The sequence below is a fragment of the Oreochromis aureus genome, linkage group 6 (genome assembly GCF_013358895.1).
Source record: "Oreochromis aureus strain Israel breed Guangdong linkage group 6, ZZ_aureus, whole genome shotgun sequence".
Classification (NCBI taxonomy): Eukaryota; Metazoa; Chordata; class Actinopteri; order Cichliformes; family Cichlidae; genus Oreochromis; species Oreochromis aureus.
The window spans coordinates 12,991,120-13,008,739 of record NC_052947.1 but is presented as its reverse complement, the minus strand read 5'-3'; the positions used below and the strand labels follow the sequence as shown (position 1 = coordinate 13,008,739).

Here is a 17,620-nt window from a genome sequence, read left to right as displayed (position 1 = left end):
CGGAAGGTCGCCGGTTCGATCCCTGGGCTCTCTGTCCTGGTCGTTGTGTCCTTGGGCAAGACACTTTACCCTACCGCCTACTGGTGTTGGCCAGAGGGGCCGATGGCGCGATATGGCAGCCTCGCCTCTGTCAGTCTGCCCCAGGGCAGCTGTGGCTAAAACAGTAGCTTGCCTCCACCAGTGTGTGAATGTGAGAGTGAATGAATAGTGGCATTGTAAAGCGCTTTGGGTGCCTTGAAAAGCGCTATATAAATCCAATCCATTATTATTATCATGTTTCAGTGTCATGGCAAATGCTGTGGACTATATTTTGCGATCATTAACCAAACTTCAGTTTGCAGCAGCTGTTTTACTTCCAGTCTGCCTGCAGATGATTAGCAGGTGCTTACATTTAACTCTGTTAGTAAAATGGCTTCTCCTGCTGTTGGCTTATCAAACAGAGGCACGCTGGCATTATACATTAACTATATACATTATTATACTCCCATAGTGTGCGTTTGATGAAAGATACGTTATAGTAACAGTGGACTTTTGTAGGCTGCTCTTTTTATGACTGGGATTTTACACACAAACACAATTATTTACTTTGACCACAAACATTTAAACATTTTATTCAGAACACTTTGTTTTTCTTATATTTTAAAATTACTTTAATGTCTGTGTGATCTTTAAAAATATTATATAAGGTATTTCAGAAGTTGTTGTAATATTAAGTTTCAGGCTTTAATGTTTGATGACAGATCATATTGACTGATTGTTCTGAGAGGCTGTGAGCCTTGATGAGAATATTATAAGATGGAAAAAATCGAACAAGGAAAATGAAAAAGGAATAGAGAAGCACATGGGCAAAAGGAAAGAAAAATATGAAGTGGGATGACTCAGAGTAGAGAGGGACGTGAGATGAGTCAGTAAGAAAGTAGGTGGATAACAGAGACGTGAGATGAAGAAATGAGAAAAGATGTAAAGCTGTCACAGAAAAAATTGTAGAAATAGGACAAAAGGAAAAAGAGAGGTGAATAAGTTTCCTCCAGTCCCACCTGAAACACCAACAGCTCTTTTGTTCTGACATCCGTCTCTCTGTTTATTCTGTGTATTTAATCTATTTATTTTGTGAATTATAATAGAGTAAATATGGAAATATATGTTTGTATGGTTGTTTGCAGTTTTTAAAGGAAGGAAACTGTAATTTTGTTGTATGTACAATGACAATAAACACATTTATTCATTCAGTGCTTTCATTTTATCATCAAACTTCTCTGTCTGCTTCTACACTCTCTGTGAAAACAGATTTGTTTAATATGTATTCATTTATTTTTCAACTGTCCAAACACTCTTTAGCTCTTAAAACTTGTTATTCTCTGTTCTTCTGGTCAAAGGGCCTTTTCCTTTCTAAAATTGTTTGAGCAGAACTGTGGGGTTGTAAATCAGCATAAATGTACTCTAAAGCAGCGGTCCCCAACCCCCGGGCCTCGGACCGGTACCGGTCCATGAGTTGTTTGGTACCGGGCCACGAGAGTTGAGGCTCTGGTGTGAAATGTATGGTTTTCAGGGTTTTTATCGGTTTTCAGCGTTATTTTGTTATCGTTTTTATCGTTAACTCGGTCTTCCTGGGTCTTTTCACGTGTGTTATGAATAAAACTTTTTTTCGGTACCGGTACTTGTTTTATTTTGTTGTATTTATCCGCGACACCTTAAAGGCCGGTCCGTGAAAATATTGTCGGGCATAAACCGGTCCGTGGCGCAAAAAAGGTTGGGGACCGCTGCTCTAAAGTACCCCACTGTGTGTATGCAGGTGGGTTTTTTTCACGACTTGAGTGACTTTTGCATGCAAGCGAGCGCTTCATTGTGTAATTATCTGAGTCTTTGCATATGTGCAGTTTGTAACAAGCAAATTCCATTCAAACCTGTTCTGTGACTTGAGCCACATGATGAGTTTGTAAGAGTGTTGTTCAGACTCTGGCCAGTCTGCAAGTGTTTGTTTTATAGTAAGAACTGTGGAGACAACTGCAGAGTGGCCGAGATACAGAAAGGATGCATTCAATGAAGAGCTGGTGAAAAGATGGTGAGTCCCTGTGTAAATCTGTACTTTCTTGCTTGTATGTTTAAAGGGTTTCAGCATTATGTTTGACGTTTTTGTTGTTCTAATCCTGGTTTTCTCTGTGTTGTGCTACTTTACCAGCTAACATCATATATACATATAGATACTGTAAATTATTCTGTAATTCAAGGTCATTAACAACCTGGGGAACAGATTCTTATTAATGTCTTTTAGATAGGGTATTAGTATTAGGAGCCCTGCGACAGACCGGCATCCTATCCAGGTGGGATAGGCTCCATGGAGCATGGAGGAAGCTAAGCGGACAGCAACAGCATTGTGGGCGTGTTTTGCCCCACCCACAAGTTTATTATTATTATTGTTATCATTACTTGACTTCAACTTATATTGAAGTTAACAGGACTGATAAGACCAACTTAGATGCTTTGGCTTCTCTCGTTTGTTCACTACTGTTACTCTTTATGTTCACTCATAATCACCACTGAATACCAGTTCACTACATTTATATACTTGGACATATCTATTTGCCACATTATGTTTTTTTAGTTAGCAGAGCAGTGTTTAAGTGGAGCCTGATGTTGCATAAAGATTGATCCTCAGTCTCTTCCTCACAGTGAGGACCAGAGCTTATTCATTTCACACTGGCTGTGAGATCAATGCTCAGTATCTGTCATGAAACGCTGTGTGACAGGCCGGAGTAGGACCCAAGGTGCAGACACTCAGACTCAAAGGATGAACTCAAAACTCAGCTTTATTTGCAGGCAGGGGAAAGCATACAAAACTAAACTGGGAAATATAAACTTACACTTGACGGGGAAACACACAGCTTGAGGGACGACACGACACTGACTCAGAGAAACACAGGGTTTAAATACACTGGGAAGTAACGAGGGGAATGAGACACAGAAGGAGGGCACAGCTGGGAGAAATCAGGACTGACGAGATAAGGAAGCAAAGCAGGACACATTCACATAAGACACGGACCTTCAATATAAAACAGGAAACACACACACGCAAGGACACAGACTCCGAGACGCAGGCTTAACACAGGGACCTGACCACACTAGAGGGGATACACAGGCAGGGACGACGGAAAACAGGGAGCACAGAATGAACACTTGGGAAACCAAAACAAACTGTCATAATTCATAATATCAAAAATAAGAGTACAAAATCAAAAACACTGGGTCACCGACCCAGAACCATGACAGTATCAGCTGAGAGGTTTTTTCTAAACTGTAACTGTAATGTTTTGTGACATCATCTTTAATTTCTCTCTAATTTTATTCCCTGAAACATTTTCATTTTTTTCTTCTGATTTCTCCCTTTATGTCTTTACTTGTGTAATTTAGTGCTGTGGGTGCAACAGCCTTTTTTCATCAGCTACACAAGCTTTAGTGGAGAGTGTACAGCTAGTGTGTGAACATTAAACACACACCACACACTCTCCCTGCCTCTGTGTAGATGCACGTTTACAAAGACACAGGGACAGATCATAGATGTAATAGACAGTGGAGGAAAATAATTTTTTTCCTTTAACAGTTAATGTTGCTGTGTCTCTGAGATGCTGACAGTGGTGGAATAAATCTGTACATTTACTTCACTCCTGCATTTAACTAAGGACAGGTTTCTAGAATTTAACATATCAGGATATAAAACATATAATCTAGTCCTTGTCAGGCTTTAAAATGAGGTAAATACCAATGCTGTATTACACAAATTACACTAGAATGTTTTTATTAAGATGCAAAATCCTAACATCTTTAAAACTGTATGATGAGCAATAACAGGTAACAAGTGTTGGTTAATGTTTTACTGAAAATAACATCAGCCAGGGAAGAAAAGTCACGATGATAAAAATTACACTGAATTTAAACCTTCAGGGGAAACTTTCAGCAACAAGTACTCAGGTCAAAGTTCAGGAAATGATCAATGTTCAGAACCTGTTGTGTTTTGGTGTGATCACATAGAGCAGTGCTGCATAAAAGTAAGAATGTATGACTCAACATCTCCTCTTTTTAAATATATAATAAAGAAAACAAGTGACTAGAGTTTATATTGTCTCATATTGTTATTAATTGTCAGGTTGCTTGTTAATCTTTTGTCTGTCAGTTTGTCCAGATAAACTTTGTTTCTCATGGTTTAGTTCATACAAACCGTCTCCTCTCAGATCTCAGAGGACTCAAGTCTCATTATGAGTGCCTGTACAGTATGATAGTGTCTGTGGCAGTGAGAAGTCAACTGATTCATTTTTGTGAAATGAAAGCCTGATTAATGGCTGATGTTTTCTGCTCCCCACAGATTTCACAACAACCAGCTAAAGTGGCCGCTGACAACAAGCCAGTTAACCTGAGCCTCTTTCTCACAGTAGGCAGGTAGGTTTTGATAACTTTATTCCATTAATAGATAAATTCATAATTTAAAAACTGCAGTTTGTATTTACTTCTGTTACCTTTGACTTTAATTAACTTTAGTTTGATCTGACAAATTTAATTATAACAAATGTGCAACATAATAAGAAATCAGGAAATTGTGCAAATACATTTCTAATTTGAGAAATGGGTTAAATTGGAAATAATGGGGTTTTTAGGGGTTAAAACTCTAAATTCTCCCTCTTTCTCTCCCATGAAATTCAAAGGTCTCTTATTGGTTGAGATTAATTAATTAAATTTGGTTGATTTTTATTTTATTTTAGGTAGATAGATCAGTAATTATTTATTAAAAGCACTATGTCCAGGTCATTCACTGTCATACAGGTTCTGGTGTGTTGATATATATTGGGCAGCCAGATGTGCCTTCTTCTCCTCCAGAAGTGTTTTTAATTTTGAGATGTTGCTTTAATGATTAAAATTTGGAACCGAATTGGAAAAACTTTTTTCCTCAAAAGATCAAAGTTCAACCAGTAACACAGCACTGGGTGGAGGAGAAAAGACAGTCTTCTTTTCTTCAGCAGTTAATGTTGCTGTGCCCGCAGTTCGTGATAAAAGTGAAAGATTAGTAAGTACTGAAGCAGCTGCTACCCGACAGAGCTCCTTAATGCCATTTGCAAGTCAAATTGACTTTATAGGCTGGTAAGAGGACAAAGGAGCATTTTCGTCTTCAGCATGTTATATTGCTGATGTGCTCTTGGAGCCGTCAGTATCAGTTCCACAGTAAAACATTTGCTCCTGTCGTTATTTTATCAATGCAAACGTGGTCATTTGTACTCAGTGTAAACCACAGCAGTAAGACAGGAAGCAAATCAGAGACATCAATGTGTATTCATACACTTCCTCTCATGATACCCTTTGTGTGCTGTCTATTCTTTGCTCTGCTGACTATATACGATATTTTGAAACAGAAGACACATCCATGCATTTCACAATAACTACTGGAGCTACTGCAAAGTTGGAACCCAATTCCAGATGTAAGTCCAAGCTGTGATCAAGACATGATAACAGGAGAATTCATGTTAAGCATGTTTATTAATGCTGCAGAAAGAAAAAAGTGTGCACAGTATGTGTTTTAGGGGTTGAGGGTACTCACTGTTTCTGCACTTAAAGCTCACTGACTGACAAAAACAACAGTTTACAAGTAAAATTAAATTTAGTCTCTTTAAATTTTTGTGCCACTTGTATAAAAAGGTAAAACAGTGGAAAGTTTTGGGTTTTCAGGAGTTTTACTTCCAGTCTGTCTGCAGATGGTTAGCAGCTGCTTACGTTTATCTCTGTTAGTAAAATGTCTTCTCCTGCTGTTGGCTTATCAAACAGAGGCAAGCAAGCATTGTGTTAACTTATACTCCCTCAATGTGCGTTTGGTTAAATTTACATTATCATAGTATTAAACACTTTATTATAAGGTGCTCTTCTTATGATTGGAATTTTGCACACAAACACAATAATTTACTTTGACCACAAATATTTGGCTACATAATTGTATTTAACCAACTTTTTCTTTTTATATTTTTTAAATCTTGTCTCTGATGCCTGGATTGTCTTGCAAAATACTACACAAGATATTTTCTAAGTTCTTCTAATATAAACTTTCAGGATTTTATTGGTGATGACAGATTATATTGACTGATTCCTCTGGAAGGAAAGAAAAATATGATGATATTGATGATGATGCTGAGTAGAGAGGGCGGATGTGAGATGAGTCAGTAAGAATGTAGATGGATAATAAAAACTGATAATGAGGTCATTAAGAATTATTAAATTTGATTAGTTTCATTATTTATATTTTAGTTTTTTGTTTTTGGTGAAGGGATAATTAAAATTACACTTTCAGCAGCGCCTAGTGAGGCGAGGAAAATGAGAAGCTGTTGTGTTTCAATGTGACCACACGGGGGCAGTGCAGCATAGTGAGCCTGCAGATCAGTTTATAACTTTCATATCATGTGTGAGTTTGTTTCTTCTGAATTTTATTTTACAGTTAGTTTCCACAGTTCATATATCATGTGTAATTTTTCATTAGTTTCAGTGTTTGTTTGTATTTTATTCTATTCATGATGGTTGTGTTGACAGATTTGTCCAAATTTAAAGCTACAGATGTGAACTTTTGGTTACTTTATTATTACCTGTATAAACACATCACATCAAAATGCATTCTTGTACTTTGTGTAAATCAATCACAAAGTAATTAATCACAGAAAATAAAACATTTAAAGAACTCAAACCAAGTGAGCTGACCTCCAGGAGGGGCTAAATAGTCCTTTATGGCCTTGTTATCTTCTTCTAACTTATTTCTTGCACTTATTTAATTTTGAACATTACTTTTTCCATGTGTGGAGCTAACCATGTGTGCTAGCAAAAAAGGGGTTGGGTGGAGACCCAAAAATGCAACCAACTCTACCGTCCACTGTTCATCACCAGATGGTGCAAAAGCGCAAGATCCAGACTTAAAGCATCAAATCCAAGTCTGTTACACAGGGTTATTATTATTATTATTATTATTATCATTATTATTATTATTATCATTATTATTATTATTATTATTGTTATTATTATTATTTAACTAACTTTTTAAATGTTTCACACATTAAATATTAATGCATGAATGGATGTGTATTTTAAAATGAAATACTTACAGAAGACATTGTTAATTATTAACAGCTTAATTATTGTGCTTTGCATATGCTATATGTATATATAGTAGATGCAGTATGACAGGACACAGAGGTTTAGTGCCAGACTTCACATAAAAAGTATCAACTATGTTAGGATCCATGATCATCATGTGTGGTGTTAGTTTACATTAGTGTGTCCTCTCATGAAGGTGTGTGGATCTCTCACCTCTCTCCAAATTGTAGTTGTGTGTTTGATGCTGACACAGATGAAGACTGGTGATTGGCTGAAGTAGGGTACAATATATATTTTTGGTTTTTGGTTTGGGCAGTGCTCACCTCTACATTAAATAAACTGCTGCTCGTGTGTGTTTGTAGGTTCTCAGTCATCCAGGTCATGGTTGTCTAAGAAGCATGGAGACACTTCAACCACCTGGAAATACCCAGCCTGCAGAGTACATCATATGATTTATTGATTTATTTTGTGTTCATATCACATGGATGGATGTGTAATTAAGTTATGATTGTTTTGTTTTTTGTCTGTTTCTAGAGGAGACGTCGTTCAGGTTGTAGGACTTGGTGGTTATAGGGTAAATGCCACCAGCCACCCACGTAAGACCATATTTTGTTTGATTATTTCACAGTTAATGCTAGAATCTGATTTCGGTTTCTGTGACTGTTTTATAGTTACATTTATGTTTTTAGTTTGATACTGTATGAAAAACAAGGTTTTTTCTTTTTGTAAATTTTGGAGTAGATGTACTGTATGCCAAGTTCCTTGTTTAAAAATCATTTGGAAACATAAAAAAAAGACAAAACATCATTCTACTCAAAATTTTAGGTTTTGAAAGGTTATGAATAACTTTTGTTCTTTTTCTTTTTCTCTAGTCCCTGATGAACCACCTAATCTTCAGTGTGCAGACATGCGTGTTGCTGACTGTGAGCCTACCAGATACTCTCAGTGTACTGCATATGTGCCATATAACAACAGGCTATGTCTAGAAGAACATCAAGTAGATGCACGTGGGGTTAGTTGACTGCTAATATTACTGTATATCATCTGTGTTTGTTTTAGATATTTTGGAAAAAAAATAAGCAAAACTACATTTCTCTTCTCTCTCAGGGTGATTCTGGTGGTGGAGTGATTTACAACAACATGATTTATGGTGTAATCAGTTCTGGTTTTGAACGTGTCTGTACTGGACCAGCTGTTACTGTGAATGTTTGTTCTTACATGAACTGGATAAATCAGAAAATTGCCCAAAATAATGGAAAATAACTGAATGAAAATAACATCCAGAATAAACAATCATCTCTACATGAAACTTGTGTGCTGTGTGTTATTTCTACTCTAGAACATCTTCATGTTAACTGCAAATTGTGAACCTTTTTCTTTGGTCTAAAATATTGTGTTAGATTTGCAGCTTGTGTGTGTTTGAATGTGGTGTCAGGTGTGTAGCAGCTCATCCTGTTGTTCAGAAACTCTCAGACTCACACTGTGAAGATGCAGAAAGGCTTTCTGATCAGACATGCCACCAATCAGCTGCAGGGCCTGAACATGATAAACTTTATAAATCTGACCTGATTGTTGAGGGTGGAAACGTTTACATGGAGGCTGTTGGCTCATTGGTGTCAGATGAACTTTTTTTTAAATCACTGCACTGAGGGCATTAAAATAAACACAGTAACCAACAAAATAAGTTTTGTTGATAAAATACATTTCTTGAAACCGTCCATTGTTTTGTCTGAACTCTAAACATTGAATCCAATTTTCAAACTAAAAGCAGTGCTTTCAAAAAAAAAATACCCCAAAACAAAAAACCTACAAAAACAAAAAATAAACAAAATAAAATTATAGTACACAGTGACATATGTATTTTATATCTCATAACACAGGGGTGGGCAATTCCAGGCCTCGAGGGCCGATGTCCCTGCAGGTTTTAGATCTCACCTTGGGTCAACACACCTGAATCACATGATTAGCTCGTTACCAGGCCTCTGGAGAACCTGAGGAGCTAATTTAGCCATTTAAATCAGCTGTGTTGGTTCAAGGACACATCTAAAACCTGCAGGGACACCGGCCCTCGAGGCCTGGAGTTGCCGACCCCTGTCATAACACGTCATTTCAATCTTGTCTTCAGTCCTGCATTTTTATACTTCTAAGACCAAAGTGAAAACTAAACTCTTTATATTCACAAAGCTCATAAACACTATTTGTTTCAGGATTTCATCATGATTAATTTTCCATATGAGGCAGTGCATTCACATTCCTTTTGAAGTAGTACAGAGAAATTCCTCTTCTCCTCTTCTTTTAAATTGCATCAATATTTTCCAACTGAGCAGTAAAAGGACACCAAACTCAAACATGAAGCATCAACGTGATGTTTAGATGTTGTTTATTATTACAATAAGAGACTAAAGTAACTTGCTTTGAACACTTCAGTTTTCTCTTTTGATGCTGCTGTTTGTTTCCTCCTCCACTTGTACTTTTCTATTATTTACTTCAGTGAATGTACATAGCGCCCTCTGTTGTATGTCTGAAAGAACTGCACTGCATTGTCATCAAATGAAACTGTGCAGAGGTGGAACATGAGCAAAGGAAGCACATCAATTGAAGAAGCTTCTTGGATCAGAAGTTAAATATCATTCAGAACCTTAAGGAAGTAAAGTCGCTTTCTTTCCAGGCTCCTTAGACAACCATGACCTGGATGACTGAGAACCTACAAACACACATGAGCAGCAGTTTATTTAATGTGGACCTTAGCAGTGCCCAAACCAACAACCAAAAATTTTTATTGAACCCTACTTCAGCCAATCACCAGTCTTGATCTGTTTCAGCATCAAACACAAACCACACCTTGAATTGAAATCCACAAACACCTTCAAATATAAACACACATCACACATGATGAACATGGATCCTAACATAGTTAATACTTTTTTTTTGTAAAGCCTGATACTAAATCTCGGTATTTTATTTAAAAATACATTCATTCATGCATTAATGTTTCACAGCAACACTGACTAAAGGGGACTCCACTACAAAACATTAAAAAAGTTAATTATGTCATTTTTAAAAAGTCTCAAAAGAATCAGCTGTACTGCAGATTAGCTGCTGTATTTGTGTGTTGTTATGTTCCAAATTTGAGATCACAGGAAATATTTCTTAGAGCAGATTTTAAATAAATGGGGGCATAAAAGAGTTTGGCTGAAGTGAATAAATAAAGCACTTTGGAGGTCACACTCTTGATGCAGTCTGTCTTCAGTGATCGAGGCCTGTGCCTTGTTAAACCTCTGTGCACATCTGTCTGTGGAGGCGGGGTCAGGGAAAAGAAGTTGCTACATGAAACTAGAATCTTCAGCTGGACTAATGTTGAGTGTAGCTGAATGTATGAGCATCTTTTAGGACTGTACAAATACACAACTATGGATTACTTATAAACAGCTTAGTGTTTATACAGGTAATAATAAAGGAACCAAAAGTTCACATGTGTAGCTTTAAATCTGGACAAATCTGTCAACACAACCATCATGAATAGAATAAAATACAAACAAACACTGAAACTAATGAAAAATTACACATAATATATGAAATGTTGAAACTAACTGAAAAATAAAAATCAGAATAAATAAACTCACACATTATATGAAAGGTATAAACTGATCTGCATCTTATTGATTTGCAGACTCACTTTGCTCTTCTATTTGATGACTGTGTTGCAGGGGTGTGGTCTCTGACCTGCTGCAGTGGAGGCAGTGGAGTGTAGCAGAGAGGGCAGGTGTGAGTGCTCAACTTAATGATCTTCTTCTTCTCTGTGTGTATATAGTGACGGCAGAGATGGAGGAGTGTGTGTGGAATGGAGAAGCTGTCCCTGAGTGACTGGCGCCGAGAACCGTCACAACAGTTGCTAAAACAAAATGAAACTGATGTGCATGAAATCCTGTGTGTGTGTTGGGTATTTATCACAGACCGATTTCAATAACTGTCAATAAACTCTTTATTTTACACATTCTCACGTCTCTGTCTGATGTATAACAGAGCTGAGTACCTTCTTGGTAAATTTGCACTAGATATTCCCAGGGTGGCGTTGTCATGTTTTGACCACCACCACCTTAGTGTGTGTGTGTGTGTGTGTGTGTGTGTGTGTGTGTCTGTTGCCCTTGCTTTGCCACAACAACTAAAGCCAATCAATGGAAAATAAGTTTACACTCTACGTATTTGAAAACACAGACTTTGACCATCTTCATCCACTGAGGAAACACAGCACTACAAACACAGAAGCAGATTTGGTGGAAATTTCAAACAGGACTGCCTCATAGTGTGTGATTGTGTTGACTATAGCTAAGGACATTAGTACTAAGTCATGATTTTCTCAGGATGTTGCTGCTCGCTGACTTCAGCTTACAGCAAATTCCACTTTTGCTGGCTTTGTATTTATTTCATGTAAAGTACATTTATGTTTTTGATCTGTATTGAATGTTTTTAATTGAATGTCCTCCTCTTCTGTACGTGTGACTGGATGTGGATCAGTGGACCACATCCACAAATGGCAAATCTGTGAGGAACAGAGGAGGTCAGCCACCAGTCAGTCAGAAGTTTTGCTTTTTGACGAAAAAGAAAATCAATCAGTTGATTTCAACATGCCACAGACACTCCATCACACTAGTGCAGGGACCCATTATGAGACATCAGTCCTCTGAGATCTGAGAGGAGACGGTTTGTATGAAGTAAACCATGAAAAACAAAGTTTATCTGGACATACTGACATACAAAAAGCTTAACAAACAACACAAACTCACAATTGACCACAGAGCATATAATTAAAGTAATTTTGTTGCTCTGTTGGGCATAGTCAATTACATCCTTTGTGATTTCATCATCCACATTTTCTTTATTTCAACGATAGTTTTAACTTCTCCCAGTTGTTCTATACCTGTCAAGTCCTTCTCAAATGTCTCCCGGAAAAAACGTCTCAATTTAAAAGGTGAGAAATGTGAATTTCATGTTGATTCAGGGTCATTCCTGGGCTTTATTGTTGAAAAAGGTCATTTAAAAGCACACTCAGTCAAAGTGGTTGAATGGCCAGTTCCCTCAAACAGGAAGCAGCTTCAACAAATGCTGTTTTGCTGACTTTTACTACCTTTTATGATTTCAGAAAAATAGCTCTATTGTTATATTCCCTCCTGTAGTGTCAGTACACTGATTAGGGCTTATACAGAGTCAGACTGATACACACGGTAGCTTGTTTACATTTCGACTGCTTCTCTTTGTTAACATAACACAGAAATTACACACACACATAACTGGGTGTGGTGCCCACTACTGGCGATAGCTTGTATAGCACATCATATATTTTGGTTTATACATAACATCTACCACTGACCAATCTCACCTGTCCTAAGGTCATTGTTCTCACTTCCTATCACTTCCTGTTCCAACACACGGTGGTGTTTTTGTGTAGCTTATCTGGATAGCCAAAATAATTAAAAACTTATAGATAACTTCTTATTTCATAGTTTAATTTTCACTTGCTTCATCCGAAGCACACTCTCTTTGTATTCATTCACTTTTTCTAGCTTAGCCTTGCTAAGCCAGATAACACACACCAGTTAGTTAAGCTACATGAGTGTCTTAAAGCCACAAAGACCTGGATGACCTCTAATTTCTGCTTTGAAAACCGAGGTTATTGTCCTCATCCCTCGAAATCTTAGAAATATGGTATCTAACCAGATTCTCACTCTGGATGGCATTATCTTGGCCTCCTGTGAGGAACCTTTGAGTGATTTTTGAAAAGGATATGTCCTTCAATGCCCATATTAAACAAATATATATGACTGCTTTCTTCCATTTGTGCAGTATCTCTAATATCTATTACTTCCAGGCTGGACTACTGTAATTCATTATTATAAGGATGTCCTAAAAAGTCCCTGAAAAGCCTTCAGTTCATGCAAAATGCTGCAGCAAGAGTACTGACAGGGACTAGAACGAGAGAGCATATTTCTACTATATTGGCTTCTCTTCATTGGCTGAGAATCAAATTCAAAATCCTGCTCATCACGTACAAGGTCTTAAATAATCAGGCCCCATCTTATCTAAATGACCTTGTAGTACCATATCACCCTATTAGAGCACTTCGCTCTCACACTGCAGGCTGACTTGTTGTTCCTAAAGTATTTAAAAGTAGAACGGGAGGCAGAGCCTTAAGTTTTCAGGCCCCTCTTCTTTGGAACCAGTTTCGATTCGGGAGACAGACACTATCTCTACTTTTAAGATTAGGCTTAAAACTTTCCTTAGCAATATATATATATATATATATATATATATATATATATATATATATATATATATATATATATATATATATATATATATGATAAGGCTGGACCAGGTGACCTTGAATCCTCCCTTAGTCATGCTGCAATGGGGTGGGCTGCTGGGGACTCCCATGATGCACTGAGTATTTCTTCTTCAGTCACATTTCTCACTCACTATGTGTTAACAGACCTCTGTGCACTGAATCATATTGTTATTAATCTCTGTCTCTCTTCCACAGCATGTCTTTATCCTGTCTTCCTTCTCTCACCCCAACCGGTCGCAGCAGATGGCCGCCCCTCCTGAGCCTGGTTCTGCTGGAGGTTTCTTCCAGTTAAAGGGAGTTTTCCTTCCCACTGTCGCCAAAGTGCTTGCTCATAGGGGCTCATATGATTGTTGGGTTTTTCTCTGTATGTATTATTGTAGGTCTACCTTATAAAGCGCCTTGAGACAACTGTTGTTGTGATTCTTTTTCTGTATGAATAAAAATGAAATTGAAATAATATAATAATATAGTAAAATAACATAATAGTCACATGGAGACACAGGGCACTGTTAATTCCTTTAGTACATTTTCATGACAATATAGTCATATTTTTAGTTTATGTGCAGAGAACAGAGACAGTTTGCTGAGGTACAGATGATGATGTTGGGCCATCACCAGAACAGCTTCAGTTCATTTGGCTTTGATTGGTCCAACTATCAGGAACTGTAATTATATGATGAAACACAAGTCTTTCATGCTGGCCTGAGATCTGATATCTGTGAAGACTATATCATATAAATAAATCCTTTTACGAGTCCACAAGAAACACCACAAATCACAGGGCAGTCTGTGATCTTTCAGGACAGAGACATCAACAACAGTGACAGGACCCTCAGCGTCTTTCTGCTGAAGCTGTCAGGCCCGGCTCAAATTTGAGCCACAAGCCTTTGGATGAAACTTAATTCAGGTCTTGACTGAAGTACATTTATGGTCAGTTCATACTGTATATCTTCTATATATATTCAGGGTAATAAATCAACGGTTTACACAATACTAAAAGTTTCATTTCTGAGCTTCATTTCCCTCCAACCACTTTATGAAAGGCAAAAGCAAAAACTGCTGATGAGTAACTTTGCACAAATGTGTGGAGTTTTGCAGCTTTTCAGATGATAAGGCTTCATAATGACACTGGTGACTATACAATGGTCACCATTCAGACAGAAAGGCAGTTGTTAGAGGGTGAATGGCAGGAACACTGTGTCTGGTGCCTCTTCTCTTGCCTCTGTGTATCAGTGAGTATTCAACATCAGTTTCTATATTTAACTGCTGGTTCTTACTGCATAATTCTGTCTGTATAATATGAAAATGATTTAATGCATCGAGTTATGCCAAACCTCTCAGAAACTGTGCACGGTGGGTATTCAGAATTGCTGTTCGGCACATATACACAGACCACAGTCAGAGCCTTACCCTCTGCAGCTTGAAGTCGCACAGAGGTAACCCACTCGCTCTCTGTCAGCACTCAGTCGGAGACTCATGAGTGAAGTGTTTTTTTCTTTTGTTTTGCTCTTCTACTCTTAAGAGCTCCATTAGCCACATAGAGGGCACAATATGTTCTGCATTGCGTCTCAAAGTTAGCATTGGTTAGTGATCATGGCCTGTTATAGGTTTATAAATCATTGGTTTACACCATATTCCTCTGAATTAATGTCACAAACTGACAGTGAGATACAGTGAAGCATGTAGAACATGTAATTCAAATCAGTGAGTGCACGAGCAGAATAAGAGCATGAAGCTGAGATCAAACTTCATTTGCTTCCATCTATAAGGTGCAGGTCACTGAGGTCTTCTGACAGAAACCTGCTGGTGGTTCCTCGTTCTAGGCTGAAAACGAAAAGAGACTAAGTGTGTCTTCAAGGTTGTGGCTCCTAATCTATGGAATGCACTAATATTACATTTGATCTCTGCGGTCTGAACATTTTAAAGAGCAGCTCTACTAATTTGTACAGGCTTGATTTTAGGTAGTGGATATTACTATAGTCTTTTAATGTTTGTATTTATTTTTTGTTGATTATTATTTTGAAGCACTTTCTCTATAGAAACATTTTACCTTCATTTCCCTTCTGTCACTTTATGAAAGCCAAAAGCAAAAAGAGACGATAAGTAACTTTGCATAAATGTGTGGAGCTTTGCATTTGCAGCTGATAAAGCTTCATAATGACACTATGTGACTATGCAGTGTCCAATATTCAAATTGAAAGGCAGTCATTAGAGAGTAAATGGCAGCAACACTATGTGTGGTGCCTCTTCTCTTTTCTCTGTGTGTCAGTGAGTGTTCAGCTACAGTATCTATATTTAATGGCTCTGGTGCTTACTGCGTGGTTCTGCCTTACGTCTGAGAGCAGACATTTTACAGGTACAAAGAAAAACTGGCAGTGACCTGGTGGGGCAGGGGATTCCTCTTTCAGGTGTGACGGTGAACACAGAGGTGGCTCTGCAAAAGAGAATCATTGGAGGTGATGAATGTGAGCGACAGTATCATGTACAGCTCAGAGCAGTTTATCCACATGGACCTTCCAGCTTGTGTGGAGACTCTTTGATCAGCGACCGCTGGATTCTGACTGCAGCTCACCGTCTGAAGCCAGGAGGGTGAGGAGATCAGAGCAGCAACTAAAACTTGTGAACCCAAGGAATGTCTAGTAGTCATGTTTTTGCTATTCAGTAAAAAGTAAAATACATTCAGACAAGATGAGAAATAGAATATGGTGACCATCAGTAATCAAGTTTTATGTTTGCTGTGCACATGCAGGACCATGTTTGCAAATCTAAGTGTGCATCAAGGGGGTCCAGAGCAAGAAGTGCAGATAACAGCAGAAGCTGAGATCTATACAGACAAAGACACCAGCACAGGCAGAGTTCATGACATAATGCTGCTGCAGCTACCTAGCAGCTCTGATGTCCAACCTATAAAACTACCTGACTGTGATGAACCTCCTAAAAGGCGAGTTGTGGATGTTTCTGCTTCAGGTTCATGTGTTCTGACAGATACTGACCCGTCGTGCTAACTTCAGTTTCAGATTGAAATGATACATTTATATTCCCGCGACTCTAAGTTTCTTGCTTTGAAGTTTTTTTCTTAAAGTTTCTTCTTGACCTGAGCTCTGTGCTGTGAAGTGAGTTCAACATATGTGGAATACCTTTATCTTAACAAAACAGTGGGAATCCGGATAAGTACTCACAGGAAGCTGCTTATCAATTCAAAGCCCTGGTTATCAAGTTAACCAGGGCTTTCAATCCTAATGGATGTGGATAAACTATACTGGCAATGCAGGTTTTAAAAAGGAAGATAAAACTGTAATATTAGAAAAATATGAAGGGTTTAAATGCATAATACAGACTGAAGGTAACAGCTGCTGCAGAAAAATCAGTGTTTTGTGTGTGTGTGTGTGTGTGTGTGTGTGTCAGTGGAAAATTACTGTAGGGTAGCTTAGTAGTAAAAGCACTATATGAATGTGCAAGAACTTCAGAACCTTTGTTCAATAAGACTGGATGAAATCTATATCAATAAAGTCTAGCCCATTTGAAGACAAGCAAGAAAGACAGCAAAAATCCTGATTGATATCACGGCCTATCATTACACAGGAGAATCTGATGGATCATTAATCAAGTATTTCATTTAATTAATGTTTGAAAGACAGTTTCAGCTTTTATTCTGTCAGCTACAAACTTTCTGCTGTTTATTAGTGTAAGAGAAAATAAAACTTAATATAACAACAGAATTTAAACATAGGCTGCAAACTGAAAAATATCTATGAAAAAATGCTATTGAAGAATTTTAGCCCCTCCCACTGTCCATGTAGTACAGTAGGAGGGTCTAAAGTTGAAAGTTTCAAGGGATCTTCCAGGAATGGTGATGCTGCTTTTCTGGACAAATGATCTCTAAGCTTGAACCTAACCAGAGGGATATAGTACAAAGAAAATTCAACAAGGTTTGGCTTACTTTGTGTTAGCTGGCTTGAGAAAACGTAAAACACCAGTAAGTGTCACGCCGCCGGGTATATCAACTTCTCTTTTAAGCTGTGCTTTCTGCTTCATGCTCCGTGCCCACGCATGTAACAAGGGCTGCTACAAGGACCTTTAAAACAGGAAGTAGCATGTGCTGCAGTGAGCTGGAATGGTTTCCCACTGCGTTGACCAAGCACAGTGCAAGCATGCTAGCCAGGT

At 37.9% G+C, this 17,620-nt stretch overlaps 1 protein-coding gene across 1 annotated transcript; it reads left to right on the top strand.

Moving 5' to 3' along the window:
- Positions 1-5,340: 5,340 nt before the first annotated feature.
- LOC120440553 (cationic trypsin-3-like) lies at positions 5,341-8,376 on the top strand. The gene is made up of 5 exons (XM_039613238.1): positions 5,341-5,462; positions 7,476-7,552; positions 7,648-7,709; positions 7,986-8,125; positions 8,221-8,376. Exons 2-5 carry the CDS (start codon positions 7,512-7,514, stop codon positions 8,374-8,376), a joined length of 399 nt encoding a protein of 132 aa, XP_039469172.1. The 5' UTR covers positions 5,341-5,462; positions 7,476-7,511.
- Positions 8,377-17,620: the final 9,244 nt, after the last annotated feature.